General features: G+C 43.7%; 1 protein-coding gene across 3 annotated transcripts in view; it reads left to right on the top strand.

Moving 5' to 3' along the window:
• The window catches only part of MAGI2 (membrane associated guanylate kinase, WW and PDZ domain containing 2), a 1132945-nt gene that overhangs the window by 728044 nt on the left and 389674 nt on the right, over positions 1-15227 (top strand). For all 3 annotated transcript variants that reach the window (XM_074942551.1, XM_074942550.1, XM_074942552.1), the window contains exon 5: positions 12120-12330. In XM_074942551.1, coding sequence (XP_074798652.1) covers positions 12120-12330 — 211 coding nt within the window. The remainder of the gene's footprint in view (positions 1-12119; positions 12331-15227) is intronic.

The following is a 15227-nucleotide window of genomic DNA, read 5'->3' as shown; positions in this document are numbered from 1 at the left end:
TAAGGTTTCATATGCCAGTAATACATTTTAACATTTTTAGAAGGTCTCTCTCTCTATAAATCTATATTATGTAACTAAACTATTGTTGTATGTAGGGGTACGAGATGCCCTTTCTGGGGTGAGAGACATTTGAGATTTTTTTTAGAAGGTAAATCATCAAAAACACAAATTAAGCACAGGCACATAAGTACAACTATTTTGTTTCATCATTACTGTAATATACAAACAAAGTTTTTAAGTTTTCAAGTTTTTAAGCTAATTGTAGTGTAGTTTTTGATAAGGGGTGTGAGAACATATTTTGAGAACTTTAGACCATCAGCGGGCTGAGCAGGGCCAGGTGTAGTGTATTAAATTGCTCCCCATAGGAATATGCTACTTATGGCATACTACTTCTGGCTGCCAGTCCTGGTGCTCTGAGCAGAATGGTAAGGGGACAGGGAAAAGGTGGGGTTGGATAGGCATGGGAGTCCCAGGGGGCCTGTCAGAGGTCGGGGTTGTGGATAGGGGTCGGGGCAGTCAGGGGACAGGGAGCAGGGGGGCTTGGATGGGGGGGTGGGGTCCCGGAGGGAGGCGGATAGGGGTGGGAGGGTCCCAGGAGGGGGCCATCAGGAGACAAGGAGTGGTGGGGGAGTTGGATGGGTCAGGGGTTCTGAGGGGGGCAGTCAGGAGGCAGGAAGTGGAAGGGAATCATATACAATTTATAAGGGGCAGGCTGTTTGGGGAGGCACAACCTTCCCTACCTGGGTGCAGTGTATTAAATTTCTCCCCGTAGGAATGGTGTACTTATGGTGTACTACTTACGGCTGCCAGCCTGATGCTCCGCAAGTATCACATTCCTACGGGGAGAAATTTAATACACTGCACCAGCAGACAGGACCCCAGCTGGCAGCAGCGTGCCAGTAAAAATCAGCTCGCGTGCCGCCTTTGGCATGCGTGCCACAGGTTGCCGACCCCTGGTCTAGGGTTACTTGGTCCTGCCACAGTGCAGGGGGCTGGACTTGATGACTTCTCGAGCTCCCTTCCAGGCCTTCATTTCTGTGATTCTATGTGTATTATTCATCTTCCCCTCCAAACAATTGGATGTTATTGCAACAATTATAAGTTTCACCCCAAAAAGGATTTTTTTTTCAAGCTCAAATTAATTAAGGAATAAAACATGACAAGGAAAGTGTTTCAGAAGGATTATTGCATGCCCTCAGCTGCATTGCAAAGCAAGAGGCGAAGGTCCAGATGTCATCAACCAGGCCAAAAGGTGCAACAATCGCACGGGAGTGCACTGGCTGCACTGTCTTCTTATTACATAGGAATGATTTAAAAAGAGATGTATTAGTTCCTGTGCAGGACTAGGAATTGTTGACTCAGATATGACGACACCAGTACTACATAAAAAGAGCTATAACTGTTTTTTCTCCAGAGGTGTACAAACCAATTCAAAAACCAATATTTTATATTATTTCATTTAGTTTATTCTCCATCTATATTGCTTTGAGCAGCTGGGTTGTTTCTTTTCTTCCAAAAGTACAAGGTTTTATACTTTACTGCATGAATAATCTGCAGCATTAAAATAAAAACCCAACCTGGCATGCTCATTTCACATAGTTAGGTAGAAACTTCCAAGTGTTAGATTATAAATAAAACAACAACACCACAATCTGAACTGCCAGTAGCAACTCTGGGTTAAGGATCAAGCTCTGGAATAATCAAATAAGACATTTTAGGGGTATTTTTGAAACATAAGAAAATGTATCACTAATCTAGCACTTCACATTTCCAGAGGGTAATTCATCAGATTTAGTAATTTGCCTATTGCTAAACTTTGTTTTGGTTTATTACTATGTAGATGAAACAAAATTATCTAACTTAGTTCCATTTATCCACTATATCCATTTACAGTGGTTTTAAATAAAAAGAAAAGGAGTACTTGTGGCACCTTAGAGACTAACCAATTTATTTGAGCTTAAGCTTTCGTGAGCTACAGCTCACTTCATCGGATGCAAGCTTATGCTCAAATAAATTGGTTAGTCTCTAAGGTGCCACAAGTACTCCTTTTCTTTTTGCAAATACAGACTAACACGGCTGTTACTCTGAAACCAGTGGTTTTAAATGTATTTTTAATGCAGACTGTCTCAATGTTCCTTCTTTCCTTTGAATGTGCTATGTTTAACATATGGAATAAGAGGCTGATGTTTTCCCATTGCCTCCACTGCCACTTCTCAGGGCACTCGCTCACTGTTGATGTACTGCACTAAGTTGCTTTTGAATATATTTTGAAAACTGGACCATATAATCTTTTCCAGCTGGAGATAGTATCTCCAGTAGGCTGTTTCACCTGATATCAAGTCAATTAATTATTTTATTTAGTGACAAATGTATTTGGGGGCACATATTATGGAACAATCTTTCAAAATCTTTAAATCAAAGATATTATTTGAAGGCAGATATTATAAGATGTCTTTGGGGGGTTTTCCTTCTCGTTAGTGAGTTGCTGTAATGTTTTGGATTTTATTGAACTTAAACATTTTTCACCAGAACTATATTTTTAAGTCAAACATTATTTATCAATAGGAAGAGAATCAGAAAAGGTGATATATAGCTTACCTGAAACATTTGAAACATACATACACACAACAAAATATGTAATATTAAATGGCAATACAATGCTGGACTCTAAATCAAAGATGAGTGGAATGTCCATTCTGTAGTTCTATTTGGAAATGCATTTTGTTAAAATGTCATAGCACCTTTATTGCTCATTTTTACACTTATCAAGAGGAGTTCCCAAAATCATGTGTTCATCAATCAGTCCCCAATAAATATTGAGATTGGCTTAGAAATCATGAGATTTTTTTAAAAAAATAATTAAATACAAATTGAGTACTTTTTATTTGTCTTCTGTTTTTATGAGGCAGACCTCCAGATTATGTAAAATGACCATAGCACTGTTGAGTAGAGTGGAGAATGACAATTTATAGCAAGTGAGGGTCTACCCTCTACTCCTTAGGGTTCATATTTTCAAGTATTTTTCTGCAATGATGAGATCTGGGAAACTTTGTTGTTGTTTAATGACAGCTGAGATTCTCACCTAATCATATGACTGCAGAAGCTTGGCCTTTAAGAAAAACACGATATATCACAATACTTGAGATAAAATCACAAGAGTTGGCAATACTGCTTTCCTAACTGCCAGACCTGTGATCTGAGAATCCAGCTATGATCTATCTGGCTCACACATAATCACCGAAACTAAAGTTTCTGAAGGCAATTACAGCCTCAGTTACCCCCCAGTCCTTACGGTTTGCCCTTAGTTTCTCTATTTGGCTTCATAAGAACATAGGAACAGCTGTACTGGATCAGACCAAAGGTCCAGCTAGCCTAGTGATGTGTCTTCTGACAGTGGCCAATGCCAGGTGCTTCAGAGGGAGTGAAAAGAACAGGTCATCATCAAGTGATCCATCCACTGTCACCCATTCCCAGCTTCTGGAAGAAGCTAGGGACACCATCCCTGCCCATCCTGGCTAACAGTCATTGATAGACCTATCCTCCATGAATTTATCTAGTTATTTTTTTAACCCTGTTATAGTCTTGGCCTTCACAGCATCTTCTGGCAAGGAGTTCCACAGGTTGCATTGTGTGAAGAAATACTTCCTTTTGTTTGTTTTAAACCTGCTGTCTATCAATTTAATTTGGTGACCCCTAGTTCTTGTGTTAAGGGGAGTAAATAACACTTCCTTATGTACTTTCTCCACACCCATCATGATTTTATAGACCTCTATCATATACCCCCCTTAGTCATCTCTATTCCAAGCTGAAAAGTCTCAGTCTTATTAATCGCTCCTCATACGAAAGCTGTTCATACCCTTAATTGTTTTTGTTGCCCTTTTCTGAACCTTTTCCAATTCCAATATATCTTCTTTTGAGATGGGGCGACCACATCTGCCCACTGTATTCAGTATGTGGGTATAGCATGGATTTATATAGAGGCAATATGATATTTTCTGTCTTATTATCTATCCCTTTCTTAATGATTACCAACATTCTGTTAGCTTTTTTGACTGCTGCTGCACATTGAGTGGATGGTTTCAGATAATTATCCTCAGTGACTCCCAAGATCTTTCTTGAGTGGTAACAGCTAATTTAGACCCCATCATTTTATATGTATAGTTAGCATTATGTTTTCCAATGTGCATTACTTTGCATTTCTCAACATTGAATTTCATCTGCCATTTTGTTGCCCAGTCACCCAGTTTTGTGAGATCCCTTTGTAGCTGTTTGCAGTCTGCTTTGGACTTAACTAGCTTGAGTAGTTTTGTATCATCTGAAAATTTTTCCACCTCACTGTTTACTCCTTTTTCTAGATAATTTATGAATATGTTGAATAGTACTGGTCCCAGTACAGACCCCTGGGGGACACAACTATTTACCTCTCTGCATTCTGAAAACATCCTTATTTATTCCTACCATGTGTTTCCTACTTTTTAACAAGTTACCAGTCCATGAGAGGACCTTCCCTCTTATCCCATGACAGCTTACTTTGCTTTTAAGAGCCTTTGGTGCAGGACCTTGTCAAAGGCTTTCTGAAAATCTAAGTATATATCCACTGTATATCCACTGGATCACCCTTGTCCACATGCTTGTTCACCCCCTCAAAGAATTCTGGTAGATTAATGAGGCATGATTTCCCTTTACAAAAAACCGTGTTAACTCTTCCCCAACAAATCATGTTCATCTATGTGTCTGACAATTCTTGTCTTTACTATAGTTTCAGCCAGTTTCCCCGGTACTTTAGTTACTTACTGGCCTGTAATTGCCAGGATCACCTCTGGAGCCTTTTTAAAAAAATTGGCGTCACATTAGCTAACTTCCAGTCTTCTGGTACAGAAGCTGATCTAAATGATAGATTACATAGCACAGTTAGCAGTTCTGCAATTTCACATATGAGTTACTTCAGAACTCCAAGAAGGCCAATGGCATTTTGGGATGTATAAGTAGGGGCATTGCCAGCAGATCGAGGGACATGATCATTCCCCTCTGTTCGACACTGGTGAGGCCTCATCTGGAGTACTGTGTCCAGTTTTGGGCCCCACACTACAAGAAGGATGTGGAAAAATTGGAAAGAGTCCAACGGAGGGCAACAAGAATGATTAGGGGACTGGAACACATGAGTTATGAGGAGAGGCTGAGGGAACTGGGGATGTTTAGTCTATGGAAGAGAAGAATGAGGGGGGATTTGATAGCTGCTTTCAGCTACCTGAAAGGGGGTTCCAAAGAGGATGGCTCTACACCGTTCTCAGTGGTAGCAGATGACAGAACAAGGAGTAATGGTCTCAAGTTGGAGTGGGGGAGATTTAGGTTGGATATTAGGAAAAACTTTTTCACTAGGAGGGTGGTGAAACACTGGAATGCGTTACCTAGGGAGGTGGTGGAATCTCCTTCCTTAGAAGTTTTTAAGGTCAGGCTTGACAAAGCCCTGGCTGGGATGATTTAGTTGGGGATTGGTCCTGCTTTGAGCAGGGGGTTGGACTAGATGACCTTCTGAAGTCCCTTCCAACCCTGATATTCTATGATTGATTGATTCTTGGGTGAATACCATATAGCCCTGGTGATTTATTACTGTTTAGTTTACCAATTTGTTCCAAAACCTCCTCTAATGACACCTCAATCTGGGACAGTTCCTTAGATTTGTCACATAAGAAGAATGGCTCAGGTTTGGGAATCTCCCTCACATCCTTAGTTGTGAAGACCGATGCAAAGAATTCATTTAGTTTCTTTGCAATGGCCTTATCATTCTTAAGTGCTCCTTTAGCATCTTGATTGTTCAGGAGCCTTCCTGCTTCTGATGCACTTAAACATTTTTTTTTACTAGAACCAAATGCTTCTCCAGTAGAGGGGAGGGGAGGGGAAGGACCCATGTGCTTTCCAATCAGCTTTTGCATTTCGCAGCAGCAAATTCCTTTGATCTCTTGCGTAGAAGGGTTATTCCTCACCTCACTCAGCAGCTTTCATCCCAGGGACCCTGCTCGCTCTCCCGCCCCTGCTGGTGTGGCCACGTGGAGCCAGGTCTCGGGAACAGTTCCTAGACTCTAGCACACCCCTTTCCACAACCCGCTTCCATGGCTCTTTGGAGCCAGTGACTACTCAGTATGGCTCTGCTTTCATCCTATACCCATGAACGAAATGAGCTGACCATGGGAGAAACTGCTGCGTGAGTGACTGGGGGAGATGTAATAAAAGAGGAGTAAGGTGGCTTGGGTTTCTTCTGGGCAAAGACCAGGGGCGTGGCTGTACCAAGGTTCAGTTAGTCTCTGCTTTGCATTGGCACATGCCTCACTCAGTGGGTGCCACTGTTGGGGCTGTGGTTTTGGAGAGGAGGATGGGGGCAGGGAGGTAGAACAAACCTCCCCAAACAACAATCAGCCAACCATCAGCTGGAAGGAGGAGAGGGGAGCCAGCCAGTTCCATCCTTGCCTTTCCCAGGGATAGCAGGGCTAATTCTAGTTCCAATTCCATTCCAGTTTGAGCTGGGATGTTTATTGCCTTCTCTCCAGGGTGGGGAGTGGCAAAGGAACCAGGAAGGGCAATGAACAGATGCATTCCGCCCCCACTTTCTCTGCATTTCCCCAGTGGATCAGCCCTGCTGCCCTGTTTGCCTTGGCATGCCTAGACCCTCTCGCTGGTGCCTTTCTCCCTCTCAACTGGAATTCCATGTAGCTTGACTACCCTCATTATCCCAGGGGAGTCTGACCTGATGCTGCATTACAGGGGAGGCTCTTTAAGGTGCACCCAGTGAGGTGGTCTGTAAGTTCTCAGCAGACAGGCCTGGCTAACTGTTTCATAATTTTTAATTGAGTTTTGGTATTCGGCTTTAAGAGTCAATGTTAGGAGTAAGCTGAGAAGCATATCAGTTTCAAGAGACTTCCTGATGGGTGTCCCCTTCTCACTGAGCACACCAGAAACCTCTGCTTGAGCAAAATTGAGTACTACATATTTCAATCCTTTCAGTCATAGGCCATGTCTACATTACGAAAGTACTCTGATTTTACAGAAGTCGATTTTTGGGAACAGATTGCATAAAGTCAAGTGCATGCTTCCACACTAAGCATGTTAATTCGACGGTGTGCGTCCACAGTACCGTGGCAAACGTCGACATTCCGAGCGGTGCACTGTGGGTAGCTATCCCACAGTTCCCGCAGTCCCCTCTGCCCATTGGAATTCTGGGCTGAGCTCCCAATGCCTGATGGGGCCAAAAATTTGTCGCAGGTGGTTATGGGTAAATGTAGTCAGTCAATCCTCCCTCCCTCCGTGAAAGCAACAGCAGACAATCATTTCACACACTTTTCCCTGGATTGCCCGAGCAGATGCCATAGCATGGCAAGCATGGAGCCCGTTCAGCTCACTGCAGCAGTTTTGACCATTGTAAACGCCTCGCGCATTATTGTGCAGTTTATGCAGAACCAGCACGTGAAAAACCAGGCGAGGAGGCGACGGCAGCGCGGTGATGAGGACATGAACACAGATTTCTCTAAAACCTCAGCAATTTGGAGATCATGGTGTTACTGGGGCAGGCTCATGCTGTGGAACGCCGATTCTGGGCCCGGGAAACAAGCACAGAGTGGTGGGACCACATAGTGTTGCAGGTTTGGGATGATTCCCAGTGGCTCCGAAACTTTCGCATGCGTAAGGGCGCTTTCATGGAACTTTGTGACTTGCTTTCCCCTGCCCTGAAGCACAAGAATACCAAGATGAGAGCAGCCCTCACAGTTGAGAAGTGAGTGGCAATAGCCCTGTGGAAGCTTGCAACACCAGACAGCTACCGGTCAGTCGGTAATCAATTTGGAGTGGGCAGATCTACTGTGGGGGTTGCTGTAATGCAAGTAGCCAATGCAATCACTGAGGTGCTGCTATCAAAGGTAGTGACTCTGGGAAATGTGTCGGTCATATAGATGGCTTTGCTGCAATGGGATTCCCTAGCTGGGAATTGGGTTGCCAAGAAGGCCAATGGCATTTTGGGATGTATAAGTAGGGGCATTGCCAGCAGATCGAGGGACATGATCATTCCCCTCTGTTCGACACTGGTGAGGCCTCATCTGGAGTACTGTGTCCAGTTTTGGGCCCCACACTAGAAGAAGGATGTGGAAAAATTGGAACGCGTCCAGCAGAGGGCAACAAAAATGACTAGGGGACTGGAACACATGAGTTATGAGGGGAGGCTGAGGGAACTGGGGATGTTTAGTCTACGGAAGAGAAGAATGAGGGGGGATTTGATAGCTGCTTTCAGCTACCTGAAAGGGGGTTCCAAAGAGGATGGCTCTACACTGTTCTCAGTGGTAGCAGATGACAGAACAAGGAGTAATGGTCTCAAGTTGCAGTGGGGGAGATTTAGGTTGGATATTAGGAAAAACTTTTTCACTAGGAGGGTGGTGAAACACTGGAATGCGTTACCTAGGGAGGTGGTGGAATCTCCTTCCTTAGAAGTTTTTAAGGTCAGGCTTGACAAAGCCCTGGCTGGGATGATTTAATTGGGGATTGGTCCTGCTTTGAGCAGGGGGTTGGACTAGATGACCTCCTGAGGTCCCTCCCAACCCTGATATTCTATGATTCTATGACAGTGCACTGTTCCGGGTTGACTCCTCTGTACGCTTCCACTTCTGCTCTATACACTCTTACCTTGGTGCTGCCCTTTCGGGTGAAGGGAGAAACTGGCTGCTAGGGTTTTAAAATGAGGAAGCCACCCCTAAAATATGGAAGAGGACTTCACACATGCCCCTCTCTTCTTTTTCACATGCTCATTGTTTCAATTCCAGAAACACAATGTAGATGCAGAACTGGGCCTCATTCCTAGAGTTGGAATAATCTGAAGACAATGGGGTAGCCTTTGGAAATTAATGAACAGTTTTTGTTGATAATGTGTGAAACAGAAAAGAAAGCGGATCCCTTTCACAGCTGAGTTGATTCTACAGAGCTAAGAGAAAAAAAATAACAGGAGCTTACATTAGTCATTAAAGTAAGCAGGTATAATTTTGAATACACAAAGAGCAGATTTGCTGAGTGAGAAGGTGTCATTTTTAAATAGTCACTCTTCTGAGTAGAGGGGCACTTTAGGGAGTGGTGCCCATGTTGTCATATTCTTCCCTCCATAGTACCTCTTCCCTTGGCAGACACTTCAGCTTTACCTCACATCTGATCAAAAGAGAGGATAGTAGTCCTCCAAGGTGATGATAATGTAGCTGCAAAAGCTTACTAGCACAAAGTGTTATAGAAAAGGGCAGACAAGAACCCGTCAACCCTCAAAATGGTAACTGGGGATTCTTAAGTAATCAATATAATAAAAATATACCCTATAGATCAGGCTATACTGGCTACCCAGTGGGGTGGAGGGGAGGATTAAATTTGCTCTCAGAGCAGAAAAAGAGATATTGCATGTGTGTCACCTCCTTATCTAGCTGGAACGAAGAGTCATTAAGAACTGGTTGAAACCAACCCAGATCAGCAAGAGGGTCAGAGAGACAATGCAAGCTCCAGTGACTCATGGATTTCCGCACATCTCAGCAAGTAAGCTGAACAAAGACCCCTCTTGAGAACAAAAGATTTAGAGGTTTGAGAATAAGAGTGAGCTCTGGAAGAAACTCGAGCTCTCTCACTTGGGGACTGGCTAAGTAGGTCAGACTGAGAGATACACAGACCCAGAAAATGGAGTTCACTACAGCTTGGCTGGGGCTCTCAGCTGACGACAATGGACTATGATTTAACCTAAGGCAGTGGTTCTCAAACTTTTCTTTTCATGGACCACTTGAAAATTGCTGAGGGTCTTCGTGGATCACTTAATGATCTTTCCAACTGTTGTCTGTACTGTTAGCTAACTATTGTAAAGCGCGTTGGATAAAAGCGCTATTTTAAAAAAAACCTTAATAATAATAAACATTTTTTGTTCTACAAATAAAAGCACGCAACTCGTATTTTAATATCAGTAGTCTTACCTTTCTAATGTGCTGGATGTGCCCTCTCTCCCCTGCCATGGCAGCCCCCGAGCTGGATTGGGAATGAGGGGGGTCTCTCCCACACACAGCAGCCCCCAAGCTGGACTGGGAAGGAGTGGGGTCTTTCCCTCTCTCCCCCGCCGCGGCAGCGACCGAGCTGGACTTGGAAGGAGCGGGGTCTCTTCCCCGTCACAGCAGCCACAGAGCTGAGGCAGGGCAGCCGCAGCCCTGGAACTCGGGAAAAGCGCCTCTTTTCTTTTCTGGCCACCACAGCCCTGCACGTCCCAAATTCCCCCCACTCCCTCTTCTCACACCACTGCCCCCTCCCACCTACCTCCTATTCTCCCCAAGGCCACCACCTCACCTTTCATGTGGGTCTTCTCCAGGGTCCAGGCACCTAATTAGTGGAGCCACGCCTGCACAGCTCCACTAATTAGCTGGGTAGCCCTTCATTCTCTCGCAGCCGCCCAGGTGTGCACCTTAGAGGGAACTATACGCAGACCACCTGAATGGAGCTCACGGACCACTGGTGGTCTGCAGACCACAGTTTGAGAACCTCTGACCGAAGGACTTCTTATGCTGTGTTCCAGTTGACTAATAAGTTGTATTGTTTTGAAAACACTGCTTGAGTGTTCTTATAAATACTTGGTGAAGCGCATTAGTCCCTGAAGAGTGGACAACTCTATACCAGGAGTCTTTCTCTGTCATTGGACAGAGCTCACAGTGTGAAGCAGGAGTGCTAAAGCCCAGAGGTTCAGTCTGAGGAGTGGGTGAGGCCATGTGGCCTACCCTGAAGAAAAAGTGAGGTCCCTTCGGATCTGGGACTGTCAAGGCTCCTTCCCCACTCTGAAATCTAGGGTACAGATGGGGGGACCTGCCTGAAAAAACCCTTAAGCTTATTTTTACCATCTTAGGTTAAAACTTCCCCAAGGTACAAACTATTGTACCTTTTTCCCTTGGACTTTATTGCTGCCACACCAAGCGTCTAACAAATATATAACAGGGAAAGAGACCGCTTGGAAACATCTTCCCCCCCCCAAAATCCTCCCAAACCTTACACCCCCTTTCCTGTGGAAGGCTTGATAAAAATCCTCACCAATTTGTGTAAGTGAACACAGACCCAAACCCTTGGATCTTAAGAACAATGAAAAAGCAATCAGGTTCTTAAAAGAAGAATTTTAATTGAAGAAAAAGTAAAAGAATCACCTCTGTAAAATCAGAATGGTAAATACCTTACAGGGTAATCAGATTCAAAACATAGAGAATCGCTCTAGGAAAACCTTAAGTTACAAAAAGACACAAAAACAGGAATATACATTCCATTCAGCACAACTTATTTTATCAGTCATTTAAACAAAACAGAATCTAACGCATATCTAACTAGATTGCTTATTAGCCCTGTACAGGAGTTCTAACCTGCATTCCGGCTCTGGTCCTGGCAAAAGCAACACACAGACAGAGAGCAGAGAGAACCCTTTGTTTCCTCCCCCCTCCCCCGCTCCAGCTTTGAAAGTATCTTGTCTCCTCATTGGTCATTTTGGTCAGGTGCCAGCGAGGTTATCTTTAGCTTCTTAACCCTTTACAGGTGAAAGGGTTTTTTCCTCTGGCCAGGAGGGATTTAAAAGTGGTTAGCCTTCCCTTTATATTTATGACAGGCACATCAAAGAGGTTCCTGCAAGGGACAGTCCCAAAGCTGGGGGTGTAGCACTGATCCTGTGGATCCGTGACAGCTAGTACTACTGGATAAAAGGTTGCCTTCGCATCACTGCTAGCAGTTGATTTGGGAGAACCCAGGGGCGAGAGCAAGCAAGAACCATTAAGGAGTAGAACCAATGATGTGCAGATACGGTAAACATTCCACAGAACCCCACGAGCCCTGCCGTGCGATGAAAAGCATGTTTGCCCTTGTATGTCTGATTCTTTATTTTCTTGGTTTGGTTTGTTGTTGTTTTTTTTGTTGCTGTTCTTGTTTTAGGTTAAAAAAAAAAAACTTCTTGGAGGGAAACCCAATAAAACCTTTGTCTTTGTCTGGAGACTTGAAGTTTCTGGAATGTTACTCACAGACTTTCATGCAGTAAATCCTCCACGTTATGTAAATGAGTTACAAACACAGGGATAAGAAAGTCTTTTTTTCTTCTCTTGTAGAATCGAGTGAACATGAAGAGAAGAGTACAGGTGCCTCAGGTGAGATTTCCTCCCAGCCTTATCCTGCGCCAGTTTACAGTCAGCCTGAAGAAGCAAAGGAGAATATGGATGTAACAAAGCAAACAAAACCTGAAGAGAATGATGAGTTGGGCCCATTACCTGATAATTGGGAAATGGCTTACACAGAAAAAGGGGAAGTCTACTTTATTGAGTGAGTCTTGCATATTTTTTGTCTCTTTCTATTAAAAAGAGTATGTCTAACTGTGTAGGGGAAACTGTTTTGTACTGGAATGTTACATAACGCACAATCCAAGATCCTCCACTCTGAACCAGCAGAAAGATCATGCATGTCATGGAAGTGACACCTCATTCAGTGCCTGGTGCCAGGAATTTGTACCATTTTCCAGATGACTGGCTGATGTTCAGAAGCAGCATTTGCTTTCAAGGGAGGTAGCTAATGAACATGGAGCTCTGCTGGCAATAGTTAAAGGTGGAAAACACTCATCTGTATTTAAGAAAAGAACAACTCAGCCATATGCTTTGGCCTCAGTAGAAGGACAGCCTTTGATGCTCATATGTGTTGTATTACAATTGCTAGATGCTTATGTCCTTGTCCTGTATAATGTGTTCTTTCTAAAAAAAAAAAGGAAGACGATAAACTTATAGATAAAACCTAAGAACACAGATCAAATAATATTTAAAAACAAGACTCCTGAATGACTCGGGGATGGATAAGGAGATATGGAATCTTTTTTCTCTAGGTCAGTGGATCAAATCCAGTCTATGTCCATATAGTAATCAAAAGTAATTATTTTCTGATCGCTGTTCAGTGGCAATTGAGAAATGAACTGGTAGACTTTACACAACTATTATAGCGGTCACTAAATGGCAATCACACTAGGACAGGGACAGGTAATTGAATGGACATGAAGACACAACTATTTTTTCACTTCCCAGTGCAGCCCTGTGATGCTCCCCAGGGGTACTAAGTGTTATGAGGTATCTTGCCACTACCTGCCCTTCACATGAAGTACTTTTGCCTGATGCCTTCTGTAGCTCAGCTCCCTAAAACCAACAGCCTCTGGCCACAGACATAGCACTTATTTCCAGATGTCCGCAAACCTTACCCTCTGTGCAGCTAGTGACAGACACACACCAATCCTCAAGCCCCTCTGCCAGCATCTCCCTCTGAGGTATTCAGCCCCTGCCACTGGATACTCTCCGAAATAATCAGGTACACTGTCTCCAAAAGAGACAGAGTATACACAGTTTGACTGGCACAACTCAGATCAGATCCTTTATGACAACACAGCACTGGAATCTACTGATTGTGAAAGCAAATAAGTTTATTTACTAGATTAAGATTTAAGAGCTAGTGAGCAAGGATAACAAGAACAACCGGTTATATGTAAAACGAAAGGTATAACTCACTTTTTAGACTCTATCTTAACTTTAACAGACTAAAGTTCTTGTCTTATTTCTCACCTAAAGCAGCCTCCCAGAATCACTAGCCCACATGGCTAGGATCCAACTTTCATGAATGGAAAAAGCGCTGTCCTTTTTGCCTCCTCAGTGAAAGGATAAGAAAGGGGTCCTTTTCCCTTCCTCATATAGTCCAGTAACCCTTTGAAATGCCCCTTTTGAAGTGCACCCTCAGATAAGATTCTTCTCTCCCATTGAATGTTCTCCACTGTTCTCCCTGTTGATTTCACATCCCTCCTAGCAACTTGTTTTTCCTGTTGACTTCACATGCAAATAGGGCTTCCATTGTGTTGGCTTAATTTGCATGTGACAGAGAGATATACACCTTACCTCCTGTCTGGAAAAAACCTGATTGTGAATTCTTCCTGGTTACATAGTTTAAAAATTATTTTTTGGAGGTACACACAATTCCTTGTGTACCAAATATACATACATCTCACAATGCTTATGATGACCAGTATGATCTAAGCTTTCATTTGATACCTCTCATGAAATTATAGATATATACTATGACAGCAGTGTGTTAGGTGTAGTGAGTTTATCAGGTCTCATAAGAGTTGCTGTTATAGAACATTGAACCCACTGTCAGTTGGCTTTGAGGGGTTCTTAAGGTCACAATTCTCTCTGGGTTAATGCACTTTAGAGAGGAAAAAGTGAAGGGAAGATTGAATTGCCATTGCTTCTATTGTGCCTCCTGGGGGAAAAAATGTAAGTGATTGCAGATGTCCATCCACTTCGGGAATATGGGTGCTCAGCACACCAGAGTTAGAGATGTCCCCTTAGCAGTACATGTCAGGGCACCGCATGCTCCTTCTGCTGCCTTGTGCTGCATGATGGTATCCTGACCCCTTCTCAGTTCCTTCTTACCACCCATGACTGGTAGTCAGAGTATGTTGCCTTGCTTTTGGGAATTTCTCTCTTTCAGGGAATTTGTTTTTTCTCTTGTATATAGTGAAGTGGTAATTTAGTGTAAGTTTCATTTATTAATCGTTTTTTTATAATTTAGTGGAGTGTCAGTTCCCATTTCTTCTGGGTGCTGGTGCCTGGTACTGGGGAATGCCTCGGTCTCTGCGTTTTAAACCTTGCATTGGCTGCAGGAAATCCATGTCGGTGGCTGACCCTCATTCTAGGTGTCTGAAGTGCCTCAGCAAGTGTCGCTTCCGGAACAAGAGTTAGATCTGTACGGATTTTAAGCCCCAAACTAAGTTGAATAGGGAGATGAGATTCTGCAACCTTTTCTCGGAGGCAGCCCGGCATCCACCCTCAGAACATTCCCACTTGGTGCAGCCACCAAGTACATTTACTTCAGTCAGAAGTGCCGCTCGGGACATTGCTGAGTTTTGGCATCATTCTCCTTCCCCAGTACTGAGAAAGAAGCATCAACATGGTGCTTCTAAGGTCTCATCCTTCAAGAGGCCAAGGTCTCCAATACTGTCAACCAACAAACAGTCTGGAAAGTGGGGGAAGAGTGTTCTCAGAGGAGAAGCATTCTCCAGTGCTGACTGCATCTCAGTCAGTGGGGTCATCAGCTCCAGCACGCTGGCTATGTCACTGAGACCAACCCATTTTGCAGCACTGACCCCTTCGATGCAACAACAGCTGCATCAGGGGAACCTCTCAGAACCA

This window comes from Natator depressus, chromosome 1, assembly GCF_965152275.1.
Source record: "Natator depressus isolate rNatDep1 chromosome 1, rNatDep2.hap1, whole genome shotgun sequence".
Lineage (NCBI taxonomy): Eukaryota > Metazoa > Chordata > Testudines > Cheloniidae > Natator > Natator depressus.
This window is presented reverse-complemented; position numbering and strand designations above follow the sequence as displayed.